The sequence below is a fragment of the Chaetura pelagica genome, unplaced genomic scaffold (assembly GCF_000747805.2).
Source record: "Chaetura pelagica isolate M959 unplaced genomic scaffold, ChaPel_1.0 scaffold20, whole genome shotgun sequence".
In the NCBI taxonomy this organism is placed as follows: Eukaryota; Metazoa; Chordata; class Aves; order Apodiformes; family Apodidae; genus Chaetura; species Chaetura pelagica.
In genome coordinates, this window is record NW_009951958.1 from 3,065,726 (window position 1) to 3,092,656 (window position 26,931).

The 26,931-nt window shown below is 37.9% G+C and overlaps 3 protein-coding genes across 3 annotated transcripts in view; 2 read left to right on the forward strand and 1 right to left on the reverse strand.

The window, feature by feature from the left end:
- Positions 1-261: 261 nt before the first annotated feature.
- On the forward strand, positions 262-11,546 carry CAPN10 (calpain 10). Its single transcript, XM_009999614.1, has 13 exons — positions 262-505; positions 1,850-1,981; positions 2,236-2,432; positions 3,739-3,956; positions 4,263-4,404; positions 5,931-6,097; positions 6,635-6,918; positions 7,409-7,611; positions 9,211-9,263; positions 9,381-9,466; positions 10,553-10,752; positions 11,330-11,375; positions 11,517-11,546. Exons 1-13 carry the CDS (start codon positions 347-349, stop codon positions 11,544-11,546), a joined length of 1,917 nt encoding a protein of 638 aa, XP_009997916.1. The 5' UTR covers positions 262-346.
- A 1,926-nt stretch (positions 11,547-13,472) lies between these two features.
- On the reverse strand, positions 13,473-21,370 carry LOC104390462 (cytochrome P450 2J2-like). The gene is made up of 9 exons (XM_009999603.1): positions 21,200-21,370; positions 19,987-20,149; positions 19,336-19,485; positions 17,731-17,891; positions 16,744-16,917; positions 16,393-16,534; positions 15,551-15,738; positions 14,629-14,770; positions 13,473-13,651 (listed from the first exon to the last, which is right to left on the reverse strand). Exons 1-9 carry the CDS (start codon positions 21,368-21,370, stop codon positions 13,473-13,475), a joined length of 1,470 nt encoding a protein of 489 aa, XP_009997905.1.
- A 3,302-nt stretch (positions 21,371-24,672) lies between these two features.
- Positions 24,673-26,931, forward strand: part of LOC104391010 (cytochrome P450 2J2-like) — a 10,915-nt gene continuing 8,656 nt past the window's right edge. The window contains exons 1-4 of the mRNA XM_010000224.1: positions 24,673-24,683; positions 24,760-24,899; positions 25,401-25,487; positions 26,200-26,273. Of these exons, the coding sequence (XP_009998526.1) occupies positions 24,673-24,683; positions 24,760-24,899; positions 25,401-25,487; positions 26,200-26,273 (312 nt within the window). The remainder of the gene's footprint in view (positions 24,684-24,759; positions 24,900-25,400; positions 25,488-26,199; positions 26,274-26,931) is intronic.

Sequence of the window (26,931 nt, forward strand, 5' to 3'; positions counted from 1 at the left end):
GGGCGTTGGTGCGGGGGCCTGGTGGGGGCGGGACTGGAAAAGGGTCGTTCTAGGGGGGGTTTGGCTCCTGGGTGTCGGTCTCCTCTTGAGACCCCCCCGTTCTCTGTTCCAGCAGAGCGGGAAACCTCTGGGTTCTGATCTCATCCGACTTCTGGGTGGGATCTGATGCTGAAAGAGTAACGGCGTGGTTCAGGGTGCCCCGTGGAAAGAGAGAGAGGCTTTCGGTACCTAAATAAATCTGCCTTGTTTCTTTGTTCCTCAGTTACAATTCCCGAGTAATGCTCGCTTGTATTGTAGGTTGGTGCTTGGCAATATAAAGGCGTGGAAATAGCCGGCAAAGCTACTTATGATTGTGTTGAAAATGCTGGGAGAGAAAAAGCAATTAATTGTGAAACGGGACCTTTACACAGACCCCACGTTTCCAGCCAATGATGCCTCTATATTTTTTAATTATTGTACCCCGCTTGCCCAATTCAGAGGCGAGATATCTTGGTTGAGACCTACGGTAAGTTTGAAGGTATAAAAGACTGATTTTAGCAGAACTGGACTTTGAGGTAGTTAAGTGGTAATTATCATTGAATGACTGCCTCTGGGTGGTTTTATTTAGAAATGTAGAACTGGTAAAACTAATGCATGTCGTTATTAACAATATGTGAGTTGCACTTTTTAACTCTTGAGTGCTTGTTTGTAGGTTTGATTTAAATCTTGTAGAGCTCTCAAATTTAATGGAACTATAGAAATAGGCATTTATAGTAAATACATTTCCTTATGCAAGTAATGTGCATACCAAGTTAAAGCGTTATGTCATTCCCAAGTTTTTCTATATATTGCATAAATCACTTGAAAAGAAAAAAACACTTGGATTTTGGAGTTTTTCAGAAGGGTATTGATTATTTTGCCCCCTCATTTTCATTCTGCTGTCAAAACATTTTTAATGTTATAACTCGTCATATGACTTGTATTGCTTTTAAACTTACAGCTGGGTTTCAGAGCAAGTCATATAAGAGCTGGAAAGCTTAAAATGCATTTCTGCAGTACATTAATTTAAAGTAAAGTATTTATGATACTGCCTTTGTGTGGAGGGGAAGAAAAGGCTATAAAATTGTGATTGAGGAAAAAAAAAAGTGTGTCACCTGTAGTGGTATCGGTTTTTCTGCCCTGCCTCCCAGGACAGGTGCAGAACAGTGATAGAGCTGCTGGTCATCAGAGAGAACTGGCAAACAAATTGACTTTACAGAACCCAGCGTGCAATTCTGCTTTTGTACCTTGATTGCTTGTGAGGGGTGATCAGTTAGTTTCCACCTCTTGCAGTGTTTACAGGTGAGAGAAGAACCATTTTTAAAAGTCACCTTCAGATCCAATTAAGTGCTCAGGACTTTGTGTTTGAAATTACCTCTTTTGCTGCTAAGGAATCTATTTTTATTTGCCCTAGGAAAGGTTTTTCTCTTTTGCTAATTTGGGGATTTTTGCAACTTGAGGTGTGCCATTCCGTGTGAACGGCATCAGTTCTGTCACAGCTGATGATACATCTAGGAAGATGATGAATGATGCAGCCTTTCACTTAATGGTGCCTCTGCTGAGGTTGCACCTGCTGGTGACGTGTGTACTAAAATTCATGTGGGAACTAGATTTACCTCACATAAAGTATCTGTAAGATAGCCACAAGGCAGTAATTTGTCATTGTTTGCATGATAATTATTGCTTAGGCTGTGTCTGAAACGGAAATGTTCTGGAGGTAAAAATTCCTTTGTTTTGTAAGAGGTCTCTGGAGCCCTCATGTTCCCTGAAGCACAGACTTCACAGGATTTTACACAAGATTTGTCTTGAACTCTGCTTCTTTTAATTTTAGGACATTTGTTCTACTCCTCGGTTATTTTCAAACAATCCACAGGATGTGCAAGTGAAACAAGGGATTTTGGGAGACTGTTGGTTCCTGTGTGCCTGTGTAGCTTTGCAGAAGAGTAAATACCTACTGAATAAGGTAAAAGAGAAGTTTCTTGTTTCATGTTTCAGAAGTTTTCTTCACCTAAGTTACACTTTTACATTGTTCTTGAATCCCAGGCCTCAGAACTGAAGAACAGTTTTTTTATATTTAGTTTTACTGGCTTCGTTGTGATACTTTTTTCTGTGGTTATTACAAATGGCTGACAGCATATTTTAAACTGTCTTTGTTTTTAAGAAAAAAAAAAAGGTACAAAAATTATTATTTGTCTTGATTTTGGCTTTGCCATCCAGGTAATCCCTCCAGGTCAGCCTAGCTGGGCAGATGAGTCGTACCAAGGCTGTTTCACCTGTCGGGTCTGGCAGTTTGGACATTGGGTGGAAGTGACCATCGATGATCGCTTGCCGTGCCTCGGGGGTAAACTCTGCTTCTCCCAGTGTCAGACAGAGGATTTGTTTTGGCTTCCCCTACTGGAAAAAGCTTATGCAAAGTATGTGAACACTGTTACTGGGGGGAAAGTAAAGGGAGGTACCTGTATATCTTCTGCTTATTTTTATCTGGTGGCTTTGGGCATAGATCTGTGTGCTGTTCAATACATCAATACAATGCTGTTCAATGGCTGCCAGCTTTGCTGTACTGGGCTGTGATGAGGTCACTCTTTTAACTGTAGGCCTGTAAGGTGTGTTTCTACTTGCATATGATGTAAGATAGTCTCACAGGCAGATTTATAATGAAAAGTAAGAGCTGCAGTGAATTATCAGGATTGAAATAATGTTCATTAAGTCACTATCCATTGTTCATCTAATTTATTGAAGGGAAGTATTTTATTGGAGCAGCTGAGGGCTCAGTGAAAAGCAAGGATTATGCAAATATCGTGAGAAGCAACCATATTACACAAGTTTGTACTAGTTGAGGCTCTGGTTATGTAAGTTTCCCTGCTCTCTTGCTTCATTTGATAGTTCATTATTTTAAGAAGAAACAACCATATTGTTAGTATGTTTGAAGGTGCAGCTATTTTATGTTTTATTACACATCCATCAAAATGCTGTCCAGCTGGACTAAAAAAATTAGGAGACAGCTGCACTGGTAAGGTAAATAAGTGTCTAAAAGAAATGGGCCAAAAGATTGTGTGGTTGCCAGCAGAGGGCAGAAAAAGACTTCAAGTATGAAGTAATTTGTTCAACTATCTGTACTTGGAGCAGAAGTTGTGAAGCAGCAATGACATGTTAAAGCTTCTCTGTAGGTTTGAAAGGTAAGATTTGTTTTCTGTAGAGTCTTACTGCTCTATCTTGTCTTATCATTCTATTATAGTCTTGATTTCTTTTGCTTTTTCCTTTGCATCTGCTACATCAGGTAGAGCAGTAGCTTGATTTACTGACGCTGTTGAGGGAAGTGCTACTCTGGTTATTTGTGCAGAGTGAACAAAGAATAATTGAAGAAGAGAAAGAAATGTTACTTATTTATACAAAATGCATTTAGTACATCATGAAAGGTGATGCAGTGCAAGAGATTGGTACTAGACTAGAGCTGTTTCTATATAGGATGAAATAAATTGTAATAAACTTCCCATCAAACAATGGAATGTTTGATGGCTATTATGTGTTCATTAGATGTTGTGTTCTTTAGAAATAAAATATTACTTACTTTCCCTTGTCTATGTGGGTGTATGAGGTAGGGTACAGTCATGACTATGATATAGGGTGGGGTTGAAAGTATGTAAATACCACATTTCTTTAGTACTGCTGTTTATGGAAATTTCTTATTGGTTTGGTTTTTGATTGTGTTTTTTTTTATAGAGTACATGGTTCTTATGAACATTTGTGGGCAGGACAGGTGGCAGATGCTTTGGTTGATCTGACTGGAGGAATTGCTGAAAGATGGACCCTGAAGTGCCCTGGGAGAAACATGGAAAAAGGGCAGACTGGCATGGTTTTGGAGAAAGCACTGTTCAGGAGATTAATGAATCTGAAGGAACAGTGTGTAATAAGCTGCTCAGTCCTCGATTCCAGACAAGGTAATAGTAAAGTTCTAGACTTTTTAAGGTAAACATATCAATTTAGCAGTGTTCAGAGCACCAGGCAGCCAGCACATGCACACTGCTGATTCTAGTAACATGCAAGTTTTGTGGTGCAATTTTATATAACCTTGGGTGAAAGAAGATTTAAGGATGTTACAGACTTCACTTGTAGTGATTTAAAAATAATTTCCTTTTGCCTCAAAATTGCTTTCTTTCACAGGATGGTTTAATGTCATTCATTGTAGAACATGGAGCAGCTTCTTCTGTTTACTTTCAAATGCTATTTTTTACTTTTCTATTCAGGTGCAAGTGAACTAGGAGAATTTCATGCCTTTATTGTGATAGACATGTTGAACCTGTCTGAAGTGTCAGGCAAGGAAATCTTCCTACTACGGATACGAAATCCTTGGGGGAGGCGGTGCTGGAAAGGACCCTGGTGTGAGGGGTGAGTAGGTTTATTGTAATTTGAAAAATCATTTGTGAGAGTCCTAACACACAAAATATATCTGTGCATTGTGTGGGCAAATCTTGCTAATAGGTACAGTGGGGGAGGGAATCTTCAGTTTGTGGGCAGCCCTACGGGGAGGGTTCAGTAGGTCACTCAGCTCATTGGTTCTAAAGCCTCATCATTTTGATCTTTTAGTTCTGGTAATCAAAATTTTTAATAACATTTTTTGTTTGTCAAAACATCATATGTTTTAGTAGAGACAAAGTTAAGATGCGGATTTATTTTCTGTCTCTGATTTTTGCTTTTTTGTTCTGCAGTTTATCTAAGTACCTTTGTTCTTAAGACATTTTGCTCGTAAGATATTTGTGGCTTGTAAGTAGTTGCTCAGCTCTTCTCATTTGATCTTGTCTCAGTTGCAGAAGACAAGGCTTACATATAAAAATATAGCAAAAGGAAGAAGCCTTTTTTTTCTTGTGTATTCTCATTTTTGTAGATTAATGTGAATAGGAGAAGCTGGAAATGAGTAAATATAAAGGTGAGTAGAAATAAAGTAGGTATAAAAAGATCTGTTTTAAGGGAAATGCAGAAATATGTGTAGCAATTGTTACAGCAAAGCAGCAAGGATGAAAGGGCAGACCGTCCTCACTTGTTTTGAAAAGTTGTAACATATTTAGACTGTACAAAAGAACATGCAATTCTTGACCCAAGGACCAAGCTTTCAGTTTAAAAATATGGTAACAATATGATCATGTTTAATAAACATTTTAGATAAATAGGTTTTTTTCCCTGAGTTAAAAAAATAACTCGGTCACGTTCATTGAGACTTCAGTTGATGTTTCTTTTTGCTTTTGGTAGAGTTTTGTTTGTACACTTGGTTTCTTGTAGTTTCTTTGCCAAACGATAAGTTGCCAGGTAGATGCAGGAGATGCATTTCACTGAGTGGCCTTAGAGCCTGGTGTATTCAACTGCAGAACTGTTCTTTGTTGTTAGTGAAACAATCAAAAATGTTGAAACTGCTATCTTTTAATGGGCCCTAAATAATGAAGTGTTTAAACTCTTGGTTTGTTCTGCCTTAGCCAGCAGATTCGTGGGGAGAACCAGCTGCTTCATACAGACAGTGGGGTTTGATGTTCATTGTACAGCATTGAATTCTTTCAGAGCAGTCACTGTGCAGCTTTGCTTTTTCATCACTATTTTTAACAACTGTTAAAATTGTTATTTTGCTTTCACACCTTGGACTGTGCTGTCTGCTGTAAGAAAAGTAGCTATTTAACCTAAAAGTCTCTGCTACTGTATCCTTTCTGGTGCTAGGTTGTTTCTAAATTTTTGTTTGGATGTTATGATTCATACTTTCTATTGTTCCTCTCACTGAGTAGCAAAGTATACAGAAGTATTCAATGCAAGTGTTTGACAGTAAAATTAAGAAATCTCTTATTGTCCTGCTCCATAGGATATTTGATAGAACATTGTTATGGAGCTTTGTTGGGCAAAGAACTAAATGTTAACTTTTGTCTGCTGTGCAGCGGTCAAGGATGGAGCCAGCTGGATCCAGTACTCACCTCAAAACTGCTTTCACAGATCCAAGAGGGAGAATTCTGGGTTGATGAAGAAGAATTTTTCAGGGAATTTGATGAAATTACTGTGGGTTTTCCAGTCAATGAGGAAGGACAACTTCAGAGCCTCTATACAGGTGTGGTATGAGAAAAGAAAAATTATGCCAATGAGAGAGACTGATTTGAATTTTAAATGAATGCAACAGGCCATAACTCTCTTTCTTAGTCTTTCCCTCTTCTTTAGACCCATAGGCCATTTCTTTCTTTACTAGGAAGAGTGGAGGGACAAGAGGAAATTGAAGTTCTTTAGAGGAATCTGATATTTCTCTGAGATCTGGTTACTTGCTAGTTGGTTGAGAGATGAGTGTCCTCTACTTAGAAGGCTGCTGTTCTTGACAACCTTGTGATTAATTCTTTTTTGTATGGGAGGTAGACTTCAAATTTCTAGGAACATTTTCTTATTGTAAAAATCATGTGGTCAGTCTGCTGTTACTAGTTGTGACATTCCATTCTCATACCTCTTAGAATGTTGGTCATGAATATCTGCTTGGAGGAAGTGTCAGGGCTAGGACAGCATGTTTTCTTGGGCTGGGTGATTTGCCATCTATCTGATATGTAAAATTAAGTAGTGTCTGGTGTTTGAAATCCACACCATGTTTTTCTCACTTTGTTAGAGAACGTGCTGTGTCACTCGCAGAATCTTTTTGGATCCTGGGTGAGAGGCCAGTCTGCAGGCAGCTGCTGTAACAACAGCAGCTTCCCCACCAACCCAAAGTTCTGGCTGAGAGTCTGTGAGAAGAGTGAGGTGTGCATTGCTCTGCTGCAGAAACACAGCAAGTACCCTGCTGACTGGGCTGGAAGAATTAAAAATCTGACTCACTTAGCAGAGGAAAACCTGTCTTTGACTGAAGGCATACAGGGGAAGAATTACCAGGCTGTGGGACTGCATGTCTGGAAGGTAATTTTGGGAGTGACATTTTTCTTTTTGCAAATAGACGTTTTAAAGCATTACTGATACATCTGAGTAGAATCATGAATTTCCTACAGCAGTGGTGTGATTCAGCTGTTCATGTTTTACACCTCTGCTTTACATTGGAATGATCCCATTTATCTCACAGTGCAGTTCCTGTCTGTATGGACCATTAGTGGACTAGTCTGTTCTTTGTATCATTGAGTGCCAAGTAGCAGAACTTTTTGAGACTGTTCAGCCTAAAATGCTACATGCTAGTCTGGCTTAGTTGATGACTATTTCTAAATTTACTCCTCTTGAATATTAAGTCTTCCTACTCCTCTTTGATGTTCAGCTTATCTGCTGATACTCTCCTTACTTTTTGCCTTCTGTGGATGTATGCATGTTTAAAAATGTTTTAAACAATATTTGATCATGTTTTACTTAAAACCTCCTCATTTTTCCTAAAACACCGCACATCATTATGCATCTATTCTAGGTGGAGAAGAAACGATTTAACCTTCCAAAGACCCTCTCTGCTCCTCCAGTTGTAGGTACCGTCTGCCATTCCTATGATAGAGAAGTGCATGTGTGCTGTGACCTTTCGCCTGGGTTTTATCTTGTTGTTCCCAGCACTTTTCTGAAAGATGCAGTAGGGAATTTCTTGCTTCGTGTGTTTTCAACAGGAAGGATCTCTCTCAGGTAGGTTTAATAGAAACAGAAAACTTCTTATAGTCATTGACATAAACAAATATATGAAGTATAGCACTAAATAGAAATGTTCAAAGTGTTTTTGAAGGGTTGTGCAGAGTACTAAGTAAGATCACTGTTTTGTCTTTGAATTCATGTAAGTAATGTTCTATCTCCTTGTGTTTTGCATGAAGCTGCTGGCTTTTGAGTTAAAGCATTCTGACACTGACAAATCAGCTGAACTTCCTGTGATGGCCTCAGTCTTTCTTGGAAGGATTACTGCATATCATGTTCTAATTGATCTTTCTGCATAACTTGTGACGTAAAATAGATTTTCATAATGGACTTGGAACAATCTTTTCTTTCTGTATAAAAATGCTTGCTTATCCAGTAGGAAATATCAGCAATGTCAGTCCAGTTGCTTCTGATGACTTACTTTAAACTGGAGCAGACTGCATAGCTATCTCAAAATTTTAGAGTCAATTATTTATGAGCAGTTGTCTGCAGGTGACCATAGTCTTGGCATAAATACTGAAGAAGACATGATGGTGAGTAGTTGTGTGGAGTCAGCAAAGTTGTACCTTCTTCTAACAGCTTGCAGCAGGTCAGCTGAGTGCAGGTGAAAAATGTGCTGTTGGCAACATGTTTAAAAGCTGTTCATGTTTTGTGTATTCTGGTAGTACACTATCAGCTCATCTCCTTGGAGAGAATCCGGAAAATCACACTGCAAAGGCAGAACATGTATTAATCATTTACTCTGTGGAATTTGGAAGCAAGATGGCATAAAATTTTAGACCAAATAAAAGTCTGCAATACTATGAGGATAATTTTGTGGTATGGGTGCCAGTTGTGTGCTTCTTACCTGCAATATATTTGGGTTCTGGGCATATTTAATCTGTAGATCATGTTGCACTTTGGGATAACATTTCTAGTATTGCTGTTAAGTATAACACTTCCTCAGAGACAAAAGTGCCAGCCTGCATGTGTGTCTAGAACAGACAGTCACAGAATAGCGTAACAGCTGTTTTAGGTTCTCAACTGGAAAACTCAAAATAAGGACAGATGATAGGTTTCAAGTTATGGTGAAATATGATTTCAAATGCTGCACAACTGTTATGAAATGATCTGATTGTGAGAAGTGGTGCTGGGCTAGGATTAAAATAAGGGTTAATATTACGGTGATCAAGTCAGAGCAATCTACCTATTTACCTCTCATTAAAGATACAGTGAATATGAGAGATAATGCACTGTGTGCTTTGGACTTACAGAGATGCTGATGTGTTCTCGAGAAGCACTGTCAGTTGTATTGATTTCAGATAGGGCAAATAGCACAAGAGTATCAAGGCAAAATGTGTAAGCTGCACTACTGCATTAACAACAAACTGTTTTTTCTGCATGGTTTATATATGCCATGTTATTCTTGTGGACTTCTGTGAATTCCTGAAGGACCTAGAGTTGTACAGTTCTCTTTTACTTTGTGCTGAAAGTTTGAAGCCATTTTATTTATGTAAGTTTATGTAATACTAGTTCATTTTTGTGAGCTGGTGCTCTAGATTTTGTGAAATAGTGCAGATTTTATATGCTTTGTTTCTTTTCTCTCATGTTTGATAGTGAGCTAAAGCCACCACCCACAGATACTGCCCTCTGTGAAGAACTCCCAGCAGGTGAATGGGAGACAGTGCAGCTACATGGATGCTGGAAAAATGGACAAAGTGCTGGAGGAAGCAGGAACTTCCCCTCCTTCCATATCAATCCCTGCTTTCCCCTCTCCATTCCTGCAGGACCAGGAAAAAGTAGTGTGAAAGTTACCCTCCGTCAGCACTGCCAAGACAGCAAGTCTCGCCCAATAGGTTTCCATATTTTCCAGGTAAGGCTCTGGTCAGTTTGAGTGCTCATTTGCCTGGTGTGATGGGTAAGCCTCTCAGTTCAGTGCTCCTTGCGTGTGGAAAGGGACAAACTGCTACTGGGAGAAATGCAGGCTGGTCCTATGAAAGACGTGGAGTAACTACACACTGGGTAGCATAGTCACAAATAATTGGTTCCACTGAATCCTTCCAAGGTTCTAAATTACTTCTAGGAATGATGAATGCTTTTGAGGATTTGGGAAGAATTCTCTGGGTCTTAGTTATTTGGGACCAGACTTTTTGGTAATTCATCATGAAAATGTAGTTTCTTCATCTCTAATAACTTTTCACTTGTCCACTGGCAACTGATGTTGGATCTGAAAGCAAGATTAGAATTCAGAAATCATGTTATGTTGAACAGATGATCTGAAACAAATCAAGATATGATTTAGTATGGATAAATACAGGTTCTACATGTACGTGCCAGGGATCAACGGCATAAATGTAGGATGGGAAGCTTCTGGTTACCTGGCTATTCTGGAGGGAGACTAGCTGTATTTTCAGAAGACATGCTTCGGTAAAGGCATTGCTTAAATGGAGAGTGTGTAATTAAGCAGTAGGAGTGATCCTATAACTTCAAATGTACAGTATGTGAAAAACAATTGAAAGAATGGCATTTTTCATGCCTATAGGTGACTGAGGAGAAGTTTAGTACAAATTTTTAGTACAGGAAAGGCCACTAGAAGGAAGAAATACTTGTCTATTCACCCTACCAATGAGGTGAAAACCAAGGGCATTAGGCTGCAGCAAGGAAGCATGAGGTTAGTCAATAGAAAAAAATATTTGAGCTATGTGAGGAGTGGGTTGTATAAACAGTCTACAAACATGGCAGGAATTACTTATCTCTACTTGATACTGCTGTCTGTTTTCTGGAAACCTTGGTAGCTCTGTCATGTAGGTCTGTACAGAGAGTACAGAAGAGTGAGTATTTGGAATGGAATAGATACGGAACATACCATACTGTGGTGTACCACAAAGGTAACATTGTGAGGTTGGAAGTATATGAAAAGATAAGCATGTTTTTTTTGTTGGTTGTTTTTTTTTTTCAGGTGCCTAACAGCAGCTGGAGGCCACATACTTCCTCTTTTCTACACTTGGAGCCACAGGTTAGCTGTGTGCCTCATTGCTATTCACAAGAAGTAAGCCAGCTTTGCAGACTTCCTGCAGGAAGTTACGTAATTATACCTTCTACGTACTTGCCCAATACAGAAGGCAGTTTTACACTGATTATAGCAACCAAAATAGACAGGTAAAAAGATACTGTCTTTTACTTGCATTTCTGGTATTTTCAGTGCATACACTACGAGATGTTTGGAAACAGTAACTGTAGTGACATGTCCTTGTTTTTTATAGAAAATAATTTTTTGAAGTATTTTATTGCTATTATGTTCACAAGCACTGCTTACCAAGTTGGGTATGTTGGAAGAATGAGTAAAAAAACCCAAGTATTTGTAATATTCTTGCATCGGTTACTGAATAACAGATGTTTAGTGCTGGAGAAGATGGAACTACAACAGCTAAGCATCAGCTATGTCCAGATAATAGGATTTATGCTGAAATTTTACTAAGCTTTTTAATAAACAGGGTTAGTCTTTAAGAAGCTGCAATCTGATGCAAGCCTTATTGCACATGGTTCCTCTTGATGAGAATCACAACAGGTCTGAATCAGAATTTGTAGATTCCAAAAGATTGCATTAAAAGTCCATAAAATTGTGTCAAGATTCCATAAGGATGTGGAACAAAGCCTAGCATAGCAATCTTCTTTTGAAGTGGGATATATGATTGATGCTTTGTGCAGAAATGAGTGTGGGTTTGGTTTTCCACAGGAAACGCATTCACAGCCGGGAGACACTTGGACAAGTACTGCAAGAAGTAAGTGATACATTTTTAATTTCAGTTGTTCCAAAGGTGTTGCTGATTTATTTAAATGCCTTATGGATTTCTTGTCTTACATGACAAAAAAGTTAACTTACGAAATAGCCTTTTTTTTCTGCATTGTTCATTTTCTTATAGATTTCATTTACAACTGTGATGAAGAGGTAATCTAGAATTGTCACACTGTCCTTTCAAGAAACATCAAAAAGCCAAGGAATGCTGCACCTCTTGCTGTTTTCAGTTTTAAATGGAATAAAAATAAAATACTCTTAGCCCAGCTGTTTTTTACTGGTACCAACTGCCAGGCCTACAATGACTTCTTTGTAAAAATACCTCCTTAATCATGTACAATCTGAATATTTGTTCTTCCCGTTTTTTAGAACCAGCATTGTACAGCAAATCATAACGTACCTCAGTTCTTAAAAAATACAGCTGAAGAATATGTGCATGTTTTAACACAAGATAAAATTTTGGAAGAAAACCTATGTGCATAACAAAATAATATTTTGGGGAAAAAAATAAAGTAGCTTCAGGAGACCAAAAGGGTATATACCAAGAGGAAAGAAACTGGAGTCTTTTTTCAGGTAGAACATCAAAATACACTGGAGCAGAGAAAGTCCAAGCTTGTATCTGACACTGCCAGTCATGCTGCTGAGCACTTTTATCATGGGCCCTTTATTAAAGCATACACATGGTGGGTTAAAAGAAAGATATATATATATTTTTGGTGAGTTTTTCTTTAATGAACACCACAAAGGAAAAAGATAAGACTTGAAATCTTTTGCTCATGAGCGATGATGTCTGACTGCTTTTTGTAAATCTGTAAAAATGTGTTTTATGCAATATCTGCCCTTACTGTAAGAAAGATGAAGAGATTTTCCTTAATTTATGTTTGAAAGTGTTTCTTATTCAAGGAGGATTTTTAGATGTTATATTTTCCTCAATAAAAATTAAGTAATATTCAAAGTTTAATTTAAACATGTCTTTTATTTAAAAAGTGAAAGCTGCCAGTGATGTTGTTTGCATTTGTTCTGCAGTAGCAAACTTCACAGTGTGTTAGAGCCCTGGGATTTTCACCATGTGGAAGGGAATAATTGGAAATATCTCAGAGGAGAATCAAGTCTTCTGTTAGTTTTATGTCTTGGAAATATGTAATATTCTACTTCTACTTTTAACTACATCCTACCATAATTTATACTTCCTCCTGGTGAGCTTTGAAAATTGAAAGCATCTAGGATGTTTGGAGCTGAATTGTAAGTTGTGAAAACTTTCCACATCTGTTGTAGAATGATGAGACAACAAAAGAATACACTGTAAGTAATAAATCTCTGCCAGTTTTAACAAATGTTGGCATCTTCTTTTATTTTCTTAATTTCCTGAAAGGCTGTTCCATTCCCTTCAAATAGGAAATTATTGGATGGTATAGTAATCTTTTCAAACAGAAGAAGCGAAGAGTCTTAAAAGCACCTGGATCAGAGATTTGTGATCAAGTAAGAATCCCATACTGAGGATGTTTAAAACAAAAAAAAAATTCTAAATGGACAATCATTTATGCATGTGTGGAGTTTAGACTACAATATATAATGCTGTATGGGGGTGTGAAAGAAAGAAGAGTGGAAAGTACGTGTATACTTTGTTACCTTTTGCAAAAGGTAGTAAGAAAAGGCCTGTGGACACAGAGGAGTAACAGCATACTGAAGAATTTTTTATTTATTTTTTTTTAATGCAGGCATCCTTGCTGCATGAGAACAGTTTTGCCATTTTAAGAGTGTGATACCTGACTGAGCACATATGCAGGAAGCTGCTTGATGCAGATCACTTCTCTAAAACCCTACCTCTAATTCATTGCTACTGTGAGTGTGAAAATACTAGGGGTATTTGTAAGATATTGTTGGATACTTCTGTATGCCCTAAGATGCAATTATATGAGCTTTAGCAAGTATGTTTATTTTAATTTCAAAAAGTTCATCTACATGAGGTCAGGCCTCCTAAATAAAACCACTCTTTATTTGCTATACTGAGCTACCTACATTTGAATACAATTGAGAATAGTGATGAGTGTTGAAGTCTCTCTGCACTGTAGTATGTTGCAGACTAGCGTGGAATAGCACAGAGTTTATATGGATGTGGCTGCAGTATTGAACCCAAAATGTACTCCAGATTGATTTCCTTCACTCCCTCAGGGAGCTGGAATGTGAATGCCCGAAGGAGATTAGTAAAGAAGATGAACAGCTCAACTCGTGCCATGTGTTCTCCTAAACATACACGGTGTCCTGTAGAAGAAAGGGGAAGAGACTTACTTGTATCAGGATAAATTATGAAAAAGAACTCGAAACAAAATTTCTACTGAGTTCCATGAATTCTGTTATTGCAAGATAGTGATTTCCTGTTTCCTTCTGCAGAAGATGCCTTTGGAGGTTGGGGGGAAACACTTAATTAACTGAGAAACTGTACATCTCTAATTATGTCAGCTGTTTCGGTTTTTTGGGTTTCAGTTTGGGTGTTTTGTTGTTTTGTTTTTTTCCTGGAGTGTGTATGAGATTCGCCCTTTCCATTTTTGCTTCTTGTGCTGCAAGAATCATGAATTGTTTCCTAGTTAACCCAGATTTTAAAAAAGGCTTCATATACTTCAGAGTCTTATCTCTGGTTGTGGAGGAGCAAGGACTGGAGCATTGTGGGATGCAATTCTGAAGTAGAAGGATGTACATTATATTATGTTTTTGAAAAGATAGATACTGTTTGGTTGCTTAATAATATTCTTCTGAAAAGACTGGTTTCTGGTAGTTTTCTGGAGATAAAAGAGGAGCTGGTGCTGGACTATTACTGTAATTATTGTGAGGCTGAGGTTTGGTTTCCTGCTTTATCACAGATTTTCTCTGTATTTTGACAAATCATATTACTTTTGTCTTTGGGTCTCCTGTTTGCAGGGTAAGAATAAATGCATTTTCTGATTTGAGGGTGTTAACAGGATTTAATATATTAGTGACTAAGGAGCTTAGGTATGCTTATAGTAGGAACCATACATATACCAAGGAGACAGTATTATGTCTCTTAGCCATAATCATACTCTCTTTGACTGTGTGAAAAATATAAAATGCAAGACAAGATTTGTGACTCTTACAGTAGAATGCCTGACTTTAAATCTTTGTCTCAAAAAAACCTGTCTTTTAAAATCTTAAAACTTAGACATTGTGTTTTTAGTGTGGCTGCAAGACACAGCAAACAGAAATGTTAAATGTCATGGCATTACCTGCTGAGAATGGTAAGAATGCCTCTTTGTTCACAAAGTTGCCATCCAAATCCAGGAAATGGTTTGGGTTGAACCTCCAAGGGGTTGCCCAGTGCTCAGAGTCATACACAACTGAGTGCAGATTTGGCAATACAAGTGTGCCCTGCAAGAAGAAGCAGAGGTTATGTTTTCCATGTATGATGGATGCTTTTTTTGGACTTTCCTTCTCTCTAGTAGATAACATGGCATCCTGTGCCTGTGGCTTTGTGTTTGGATTCAATTTGATGATTTCCTGTGCTAATCCAGGCATAACAAACCCTTGTACCTTCTGTTTGCCATAAAGTATTACATGATTCCCTCTGTTTAAATTCTCTTCTGTCAGGACCACTGAATTTTCTTTATGTCTAAGGTAGAGGTTTGGATTGATTTATATACTTGCCAGACTAATCACAACACCATTATGGAGTTTTTTTGTTCTTTTGGGGTTTTTTTTGTACTCTTCCATCAATCTCTAAATTCTACCACATCAATTTAATGCTTAATATATTTGGGACATGCATATCTTGCCAGTCTCTCACTGTACTGAGCTGCCATCATCTCAGTGTGTGGGTATTTCGTGTCTGTGTGTATGTTTTGTCAGGGATGACTATAGATTGCCCTGGGCTGCTCCCTTATGTGTGTGAAAGTTACCTGGCTTGCCATTAATTAAACCTAATTATTCATTCCTTAAACCATATGTTCTGCTTTGATGCTGAGACATCGTCCATATTTGACTTCCATTTGCCTTATTTTGCTACTTGTGCCCTTTTCCTGAGCGCTCAGTCTGTTTCACCTCTGTGACATGCTGCCACCTGCTCTCTATGCAGTTAGGAGTTGCAGAAGCTAATACCACGTAAATAGTAATAGCTCAAAGCTTTAAGAAACATGAAGGTATACTCTGTACCTTTTTAATGTGAAAACCCAGCAAAGTTGTGCTCTTCACACACTGTCGAGGGACCCCAACAGAAGTGACGTTGCTGTACCGAAGAGCCTCGTGAATCACAGCGTTTGTGTAGGGCAGTTTCTTCCTGTCTTCATAGCTGATGAGATGGGAGGGTTCCAGAACAGACTCTATCTCTCTTTGAACTTTTTCTGCAGAGAAATGAAAATATTTTAAAATTCTCTTTCCAGCAGATTTCTGAATGAGTATGGTCCAGGACTAGGGGGAAAAAGACATTACATTGCTATGAAATGTATTGGCATGTGGTTTGCCTGTTACGTTGGTTTCAATTGATCAAGAAGTTGATTCTTAAAGCACAAGATGATCATCTCATCTCATCTCATCGTCCTCATTTAAGACACATCCTGTTTGGTGATGCAGGTAATACAGTTCTGTTTCAAAAGAGGCTTAAGATTTGAAATTGTAGGTATAATTTCTGTTATGTTTACACATGTACATCAGACCACGTATCTTCTTAAAGCTTTCGACCTTGAAGGTTAGGAAGAGACAAGGTTGCATATGAAGTGTCTTTAGGTTGTCATTCTGTCTTTGCCATCCTCTTCTAGTGAGATAAACCACTGACTACTAATTTCTGCTAGTGTTACTTAGTGAGCTGGTGGGGAAAGCATGTTTATTTCATTTATATAAACTTCCATTTTCTAGATCTCAACTGTTGATGTCCCAGCATTCATATTAATTGTTAAAGGTTATTTTGATGTATTGCAGGTGATTGAGCTCACACAAGTCAATATGTGCATGACAATACAATGTCAAATGCAGTTCTCTCTGGTAATGCTTTTGCTCACCTTGTATTTCTGGGTATTGTACCATATAGAGCAGTGCCCAGAGAAGGGTGGTACTTGTTGTTTCTGTTCCTCCCAGCAAAAGATCAACCACAGTCTGAACCATGTTGTCTTTATTAAATGTAGAAGTAGGGTCGTCTTTAGTCTGTAGGGTAAATTCACAAGAAAACTATAAAGTGGATAATTTCAGACATATCAGTCAGGCAGAAATTATAATTTTTTTTATTAAAACAGTGAGCAGCCCACCAGAACAAAAACCTTCAGTGCTAAACAATTAAAGTATGCAAACTTCTGTAGCAGTTACTTGAAAAACAAGTATTGTAGTAGTCATTGAGGATAGTGCAATAAACCTACCTTTGTTATTTGAGCTAGGTAGAAGTCAATGAGATCCTGTGGATCACCTGCCTTCTGTCTTTCATGGTTCTGCACCTCTTTCATAACTAAGCTGTGCATGAAGTCATTGTATGCAAACACTTTCTGATGAGGTCCTGGGAGATGGTGCAGAAGCCACGGGAAAGCATCATACAGCTGTGATTTTAAACAAAAAGGAGGAAACATGAGTTTTTAAAAATTGAGAACCCAGTTCAGTTTTCCTGATGGCTTTGTGAAGTCCCTGCAACACATAGGCTTCTAATTAGTATGAAACAACAATAAACACAAGTCAGAGATTAAATACTGGGAATGGGTTTCTCAGAAAGTCTGTGTGAAATCTCTGTCCTTGGAAGACTACAAGACATGACCAGCCAAGTCTGTAAACAACCTGATCTAATTAGAGCTACTTTGAGCAATGAGTTGGATTATCTGACATGCAGAGGTCCCTTCCACTGTAAGTTATTCTACATTTCTAAGAGGGATTATGAAACTTTTTTACATTGTCCTCTAAGTGAACTGGCCTTGAGGAAAACTTGTCAAGTATTTGTTAATGAGCTATTAGTAAAATGCAGCAGTCTAAACTGTTATGATCACATTGTCAATTAAAAAAAATGCTTTCTGTTCTTAACAGAATGAAAAGGTATAGAGGCTGACTTGACCTCTCAGTCTTGGAAGGCTTTCCTCCAAGAGAAACTGGCATGTGTATCTGTTGAGGGGGGGAAAAAAAATAAATTAATTTCTTTGTATTGTGTACATTTTGTGAATGGACTTCAGTCTCTAGCACTGCTGGCTACGCATATTATTTTTTGAAATAATTTATGGAAGGAATATAAGGCACTAATGACATTACTGCCCAAAGGCTCAAAGAACAATGATACGAAAATGTTTGGGAATAATCATCACTGACTTTTAATTTGTTTGTTTTGCCTTGTGGAGTGCAAATGCACTTTAAGAATATGAGAGTCTTACCCTGCCCCAGATAGTAGCTTGAAAGTAGATCACAAAATAAACAGCTTTGATAAGCTTGCTGAAAGATTCATCCTCACTGGAGAAGCGATGACCAAAAACAACAGCACAAATTATATTTGCAATAGCATGGACAATGCAAGTTTGGGGGTCAAAAGGTGTGCCTGTGAATACAGGAAGTACCATGAATAGACTACAGTGAGAAAAATGAAGTTTTTGGGGTTTTTTTATGGTAAAAATAACAGTAGATTAAACTTCTTTGAGATAAATTTCACAAAGGTTAACTCCAGTGTAATACAAATTAACTATGACTTATAATTTCAGGGAGTCTTTATTTTCAATCTTCTTTTTACTGTTGTAAATACAGTGATTATTGGTTTTGAGAAGACAAACATTAGGTCTCTTTTCCTCTCTTTGACTTATAGTCTGGGTAGTGTGAAAACACAAGGAATCAATTCAACAGGTACCTTCACATCTGGAGGCAGATATTTAAGTTTGGCAATTAAAAACCAAAGCAAACAATCCCCCACTCCCCCCAAAAAACCCAAACCAACCAACAAAAAAAAACACCAAAACAAACAATTTTAAAGTTTTAATGTCTTAGTCACATTGAAATGACTTGTCTATTTTTGATTTTCAAGTACAGTTTAACGGTTCCACTATTTATTTTTTTTTCCCCACGGACTGGAAAGGCAAAACTTACACAATGGGAGGGGAAGCAGCTCCCATTAAAAAGGACTAAATCCAGAAAAAATTAAGTACAAATTTCAATAGCAAGGACAACCTTTGAGTTCTACTACTGAAAGTATGGTGGATTATGGATCTCTGACTTCAGTCCAGTGCTTGTAAACCTTCTTCAAAAGAGTAAAAACAATTAGAGTTTTAAATTGAGGAAGGACTGCATGGAAGGTAAAGATTTGGGCTGTACAAGGACTTGGAGTCGATTGGTTTGTTCATCTGTAACATTTTCAAAATCTGTGACTCTGCTGCTCTCAGAAGAGCAGGGGGCCGTTTTGCTGTGTCTAGTGCAAGGAGAGTTGAAGGGAGACCTTAGGCAACTTTGTGTGTTCACACCCGTACGGAGAGGGATGTGGGTGAGGGATTTGGCTGTTCAGAATATTTATGTTTAAGTGCTTTACTTTGGCATCTTGCTTAAATTCTATTGGTTTCTATTTCATCCAAACCTTAAAAAGAAGTTTTGTTGGACCACTGAATTACACATTCCTTGTGTTGAGGTTTTTTCTTTGCCAATTCCTAAGGGCCTGCTTTCCTCAAATGTCTTGCAGCAGGTCACAAATTGTGTATTTTATGGAGAAGAACATAAGGTTTTTCTATAATCCTTGAATGTAAGAATTGTTACCAGCTGTCCCCAAGACTGTGTTGATAATAAACACTTTTTTTTAGTGTCCTTATTTCAAAAAACAATCTTATATTGCCCATGGTGCAGACAAAACATTTTTTGCAAAGAATGCAATTAAGAAGCCAGTAAAAGTCCCACTAATATGAAAAATATCTATATTACTTGTAAAATGTATCATGAAACTGTTACTCCCCTAATCTACTCTATGTCAGAAAAATCTCTAAATGTTATTCTCCTAGTCAATGTACCTTTTGTGTTTGCAAAGATGTCCACAAGGTGACAGGCTTCTGTTTGAATTTGGTGCTGCAAGTTGTTCTTACCAAGTGCCAGGCTTCTTAAAATTGTCATGCCAAAGCGTCTCTGTTGCTTCCAGGTGTGCCCACTGGTCAGAAAAATACCTGAAGAACATAGAAACATTTATTTCATTGCTGGGGATGTAAATCCTTTCACTGCAAGAGGCAAAATTTTGTTTACATTAGGTTATTTTTCACTAACAAAGAAGATACTAAATTTCAGATACTGATTTAACTTTTTATGAATTCCAGCTACAATAGCCCTGGAAACTGAATGGTATTGGTTTGTAATAAGGACAAAACAGATTTAACTATAGGTGTTTTCTGCATGAGCAGCCTTTTGTGATACAACTAAAGTGCAACTCCTCTGGGCAAATATTCCTTTTAATCTGTTGGGAAGAGAACAAGTCAGTAGTATGCTTTATAAGAGGATAGATTCTTGTGTTTTTCCTTTTCTTCATATATGAACTCTGTGTGGAACCTTCTTGCTATGTAAGCCCAGATATGTACTTGTATGGTAGAAACTCATGCCTATGTGTATGTTCAGGAATGCATCTTTCTTCTGTTCTTCTTGCTCCTATTTCAGTCTTGTGTAGGATCTCATACCTTTCTCGCCCATCATATCCCTGTAGAATGGGGTGAGCGGTCTTCCAGAAACTTCCTCAGAATGGGTGATGATGCCATCTTTTACTGCTTTGTATCCATTTAGTACAACCATAGGTGTTTTTCCCATCCACAGCGTGTAGATATTTCCATAGATGCTGGTTAACTGAAGAGTTAATAACAGTAAATGAATAAATACAGACCAGGGAACGCATACACTGAAGTAGTAATTTTAAGAGTTTTCTGTAGCTGTAACTTAACCCATTGGCCAATGTTTAATTGAATTACAGGTTTCAGAAAAAATTAGCCTTCTGTTGTAATGTGCTTTGGGAACAGAAGATAATAATACTTTATGGAATAGATACTAAGGACATCTTTCAGAAGACCACATCTGAAAATGTCACAGAAAGAGAAAATAAGAACTTCTTTGTCAGCTCAGAATCAAAGAATAAATGGATACAGGCAAAGTCCCAGAGCTTTTCTGTTTATTATGTTAATGGCCAAAATTATGACATTTTCTTGCCTGTAACTTCTGAAGAAAGCAAAGCAATGTTTCTGCATTCTTTCCTATAGCTTCCATGTGATTTTTTTTCTCTCTTGCTTTTACTCAGATCATGCTTGTATTTTTCCTTAAAATATTTTGAAGCAAGTTCCTTATTTTAGAAAATAGTTTTAATTGGTTTATAAAGGAATCATGCTGTGAACTTAACAGCAATCACATTTTCCTGCTTTGTTTTAGCAATAATCTGTTTACTGCTGATTATTTTGCTGTACAAATAAGAACAAAACAGTCAGTTTAGAGTGTATGTTTGGTCTTCTAAGGGACATCTAACTGATCGTGGCCTGGAGTTGCTCTAGAGCCATTGGTGTCAGCCAAAGGAAGTTCTACTACAGGTGGTTTACAGAGCTAGATACCAACTTAGGAACAGAGAATGAAACTGTCAATGGAATATCATGCTCTTGATAGTGCTTGTGATAATGTTATGCATGGGTGTTTACTATATCCAAGGAGAGAGACAATATCAAGGAATAAAGCAATTATGGTGTTTATTACTCAGAAATATTTTTTAATAATGCAGTATCCTTGAATTCTTTGAAATTGGCTGATAATTGAGGTTTAAAAAAATAATTCCAAGTTTAGACTGTTCCTATGCAATGTACAATTTAAGTTAAGGTAGATTCAGACTGATTTGAAACCGTAGAGAAAAATAAATACCTTAGTGAGAGTTTCTCGACGAAGTTTGAAGTCCAGAAGCCACAAATTTCCAATGATGGGAAGGGGAACTGGTCCTGGAGGAAGCTGGGCACGAGTCCATTGCAGCTTCAGGAACTGCAAAATCAGGAGACATACTGCAAGAACGATAAAAAATTCAGCAATCCCCAACATCTCATAAAAATTTTAACTTCTCAGTGGTGGATGGTTTTGAGGTTTTTTTGCATATGACGTTCTCTGAAAAATGCTGGTTGTAGATGAGTTTGCTTCTGTTGAAGTCAAGCTTTTTCTAAATAATATGTGGCAGCTTCAGCCATCTCTCTCTCCCTGATGTTCTACAGTTTTCCCAAGCTAAAGTCCTTAAAAAACTGAAATATGTGATCCCTTGCAGTTAGCCAAGCCACGCCCACTCTGTTTTATTATCTGTAATTGTTTTGTTTTTTGGGCTTTTTTTCACTTAGAATTTTGTGTCCTTCTTAGTATTGATACTGCATCTAAATGCTAATTGTTGAAGAGTTATCCAAGGATATCAAGTGTTTTGCACTATAGTAACACCTCATGCACTTCCCTGTGGTTAAACATTAAGATAGCAAGGATGCATTGTGTGTTACCTTTCTGAAACACTATAGTTATTCTGTAATTTCTCTTCTATAAGAAGAAACATCTACACAGTACCTGTCTGGTAGGATGAGGTCTCCAAGATTAAAAGTAATTAAATTAATGCATTATAAAGCTTAATTAATGTCTTTTTTAAAAAGTGTAATTTAAGTATTAGGAGAATATCTGCTTTCCACTTTTGTCATGTTCTAGGTTAAGTTATGATGTTATGTGGAACACAGCTGAGAGATTATTGTTCTATCCAATGGATTGTATGATGTTTTCTAAATTTTATTTTCTTTATTTTTTATGATAAGGTTTAGAATTTCTTGTTGCAAAATTTGGAGGTGAAAAAACACACAGGTTTTATTTTAACTGTGAAAAAAGAACAAATAAACTGAAGAAAGAGGCTAAACTTGTAATCTTTATGGATCTGTGGACTCCATGAGCTTTCTAGAAGAGGTTTGTACCAATGTGTAGCAAATTTTAACTTAAAAAGAGCCTTACTTTTCTCGTGTCTTATTCACTGACTTTGTAATCTGTGGAGTACAATAGGTTGCTTTGAAAATTTTGGGAATCTCCACCACTGAAAAGCAAACAGAAAAGGCATAATTCTGATGTATTATTGACAAGATGATAGCTTTAGGTAATCTCTTCAGTGTCTCTAATTTTTAAAATTATTATTATTATTCATTATGGACAGAATTTCAGACCTAGTTTCCCATTTTATCTATTTCTGTTGGAATGACAACTTTTTTTTTCTCTTAAAGCTGCTTCTAGACCTTGCTTTTTCAGCCCCTAGGCAATGTAGAAATTGGAGCTCTTGCTGATTTAGAAGGGCCAAAGCAAGCTGCTGTAGTGGACCTGGAGCTGACTTAAGGTGTCTCTCCTAAAGAAATTATCAGGGATCATCTCTTTTGGAATTTAGGAAGCAAAGGGAAGAAGATGTATGAGTCAAACATATGTAATACTTTCCAGTTTAAGTACTAGGTTGAAGTTTACAAGGTAGGGAAAAGCAAGGAAGCTGTTTTAGCAGAACTGAATATTCCTTATTTTAACAATTCCAGTATATGTGAGCAGTAGCTCTTCACATAAATCTTGCTTGCTCTCCTCTGACACAAGTACTATTGCCAGAGCTCACCAGGTAGCAGAAGTTAAGTTTGGTTGTTTTGAACAGATGAGGGAATCTGCTTTTGTAATGAAGGTTTCAGACTGTTAGGTGTGGGAAGCGAATGCAACAACTGCAGAGGACAGGGGAAGAACAGCATCTTTAGAAAGGTGTGAGGCAAACAAATGATGAATGTGGTGTGCTGGGGGTAGAAGGGGTTTCTGGAACACCTCTGCCCAGAGTGTGTGTTATTGGATATGCCACAAATACCAGGGCTCGTTTTTTTTCTGGTGCAGACGCAGGCTCAGTGTATTAAGAAACAACGGCTGTGCATGTGTTGCTTGGCATGGTAGTGTGTGCTTGCTGCCTGGCCTGAGGTCAAGCCAAACAGAACAGACAGTTGCTAAGCAGTTTATTTTTTTCAGTGGAGACACTATTTTGGATTTTTGAACTTAGCTGTTCCTTCTTCCCCTGCACCCCCTGGTCTTTCAGGAGCTTCATAGCAGGAACTGTTATTTGGTCAGAACTTCTTTGTGGGAAGAGAATTGCACAGGCACACAATATGTCCAAGCAAGCACTGAGAGAGGCAGTGTTGCTTAGAGCACAAAATTGGAGTGAACATGAGTTATTACAGTCTCAGCAATTATATTTGTATCTGTTTTTATGTACTTTGCAGGGCTGTATTTTATGTTCTTTCTTGCACTTAATTTTCTCAGCAAATTTGAAGCTTGAAGCTCATTGGTAAGATGAATGTATCAAATGAAGTTTTGCAGTCGGGGATTCTGTAATACTGAACACTTTGATCAATAACTTGTTTGATGGATGGAGAAGTGTGCTTAAGCATTTACAGCGGACTATGAACTAAGAAAATGACCTGAAGAACTCGTCTGCTGTTCAGTAAGGCTAGGGATAAAGTAGGGATACTGTGGATTATTTCTAATTATATGGTGTAGAAAGAAAGTCTGAGGAGGGGCTATGCGGATAAGGATCTAGGTTTTATAGCAGATCACAACTTAAACACGAGTCAATAAATCACTCATTGAAAAATGCAAGCAGTTGTACCTGGCTGGGTCAAGTTTTGTTATATTCTCTAGTCAAGTTGCTATCAATAATATCTAGTTCGTTCCCTGTTAGAAAAGGATGTAGAACTTTAAAAATCCAACATTTGACTTCTTGGTTTCTCTGTTCCTCTTGCATTATGAATCTTGTATCAAGATTGTCTTGCAACCACTCACAGAGAAGGCTACCAACTGCTTCTCTTCACCTCTGCCCCAAGAATGCTGAGTGCTCCTGACCTTACCTGTGTACACAGTACCTGGATGGCAGCTGCAGCTTCATACCCCAGATCTGGGCTTGCATGTAATCGGTGGCTTGAGTGACACATTCTATCAAACTGGTTGTTTAAAGTGATGTTTCTGAATGAGGTGCCTGCCTTCTAGCCTCTACTGGATCTTAGAGTGATGGTACCTATTAGCACATTTCAGCACAGTAGTGTATTAAATACACTAAAGAATCGGGACACTCTTCATTTTCTGGGATCAGGAATTGCACTGTGAGGGAAAGCTTAAATGTAACAGGGAAAGTTAAGAACAATACAGAGTAATTTCAACTGACGGATTCATAGCAATAGAAGGCAGGTGTGTGAGTCCTGAGATTTGAGTGAGGTTTTTGCAGGGGTGGGAATATATTAACCAAGGTAGTTACTCTGTAAACAAAATACAATTATAAACCACACTGCCCTGTTGTGGCTCTTGTCTTTATGGGTGGCAGCATGATGAGAAGGTGACTCTTGGTGTGTAGGTCATTTACTATTATATGAACGTTAACAGGACATAAAATTGATTCTTGATGGCTGAAGGTATCCTGGTCTCATCTGGAAACATCAGAGATGTTTTGGAATTGGAGCTCTCCGAAAATTGGGAATGGGGAATAAAGGAATGGAGCGTGGGATACAAACCGAAGTGCGTTATCTGGTCGAGTTCTTCAGGGACACAGAGGGTATGCCATTGACAGGGTGCTTGGGAACTGTTTGGGCTTGTGACACAGTACATGGGCTGCATGACTCTAAGGTTAAAGACTAACTACTTTTGCTCCAGAAAATAGTAGGTTTGGAGCACAGAGCATGGTTTAAATTTAGAGTGCAATCAAAATTGTTTGTACAGCCAGACCTCAGCAATGTGTATTTTGGTATCAATACAAAGATCAAGATTAAAAAAAAAAGAACCAACAAAAAAACCAAACACACAAGTAAAAGTAAAAAGAAGGAAAAAAAATATCAAACCAAAAACAACCAAGGGGGATGGAGTTAAAGACTGGAGGCCTTCCTGGCCTCAGTTTTGAGTGAGGTTTATCTTTTGTCACATTTGTCAGTGAATTTTGGGTATTTGTGTAAAAGTCTAAATGGCACAAAGGACATCTATTGTAAAATGTCATTATGATCTTGCTTCCAAAATAGCAAAGGAGATAAACATTAATCTCCAAAACTATCCCTGTCTGCAGGAAGAGCTGTTGACCCTTCCTTCCCCATTGTTCACGCTGTCTCTAATGTGACCTGTGCTGTGGTTTTTGGACATCGTTTCTGTCCTGGTTTGAGCCAGGATAAAGCCAATTTTTCTTTTTACTGATTTTTTTTTTCCTTCAGTAAGCTTTCTTGTAACTAGCAACAGTGTGTTCTGCTAGGCTGATAAGACAGTGGAATGTTTTCCTAACTCCTGAGGCTTCAAGGCTGCACCTGCACTCTGCCGGCTCAGACACTATGGGGAGATCTGTGACCCCCCCGTAGGAGGCTGAGTTAGACAGACAGCAAGATTGGCCAAAGATATTCCATTCCATGTATCTACGTAAGCTCAAAGGAAGGTCAGAGACCACAGAAGACAACTTCCTTCCTTCTTTTTCTCCCCTTCTCTTCCGTCCATGGCCGGCGTCCAGGGAGGACTCTGTTCATCCATCACCGTCGGTCCTCAGGCTTGATCCCTTGTGACCCCCATAACTCTGTGCTTTCTCCAGCAGCAGCTTCGGGATTCCTCAGGACTTTTCCCAGATCAGGGAAGTGCTGTGGGAGTTGCTGGGGTGGGGGGAGGCAACAGGATTTTTGCCCATACCTGAATATATCTGTATATAATTGTATATATTTTCTTGTATGATTCATTAGTGTTTTAATTAAAGCTGTGTAGTTTAGTTTTCAATCCAGCCAAGTCTCTCTCTTTTTCTCTCTCTCCTTCACTACCTGGGTGGGAGGGGGAGGGGATCGAGAGCATTGTTGTCGGACCTGAGTCAAACTGTGACAGTTTCTCCATAGAGGATGAGACGTTCCAGCAGCTGATGGAGGCATACAGTTGTGTAGTGGCTTTTGGGAACAGCTACTCCTACTTTGTGAGAAAATGACTTATTTAATATGCAAACCACGTTATGGTTGAGCATATTATTAATTATGTCATTTGGCAATATAATTATATGCTTACATATTTTTATAATTATTGCATTATTTAATACACATTATAAAATTCTGACTATCAATATGAACAGGACCTAAGGTAATACCTTTTGTATCAGAGTTTTTCTTCTGTGTGCTAAGGTAATATATAAACATTTATTAATAAGAATTTATCAATATTAGCACATGTTAAATTTCTCTGCAAAAGTTGATTCTTCTGTTGGTGGATTATCAAGGCAAATACAAGTAAAGTTATTGCAGTAAGGATGGGAAAGAATCCATGGTTGAAATAATATATTTAATTTGTGGGTTTCATATACTTGATATTTACCTGACATCTATTTTTGATACTACAGTATTTTTCCTAGATAAATTAATTTAGTAGTTTAGCACCAGAAAGGTCCATGATACCTCTCTGTAACAGTCTTGCTGATGTCAACTAACTTACTGCATCTGTGCTGAATGCTTGCTCCTCAGATACACAAAATTTTCCCCTGGGTTGCAGAGCACATCTTAGGACCTGTACAGAAAGCAGCATCATCCTGTGATTTTGTTCGTTCCTTCATAAGGCAGGAAAACAAAAGCCACAGGGAAAGA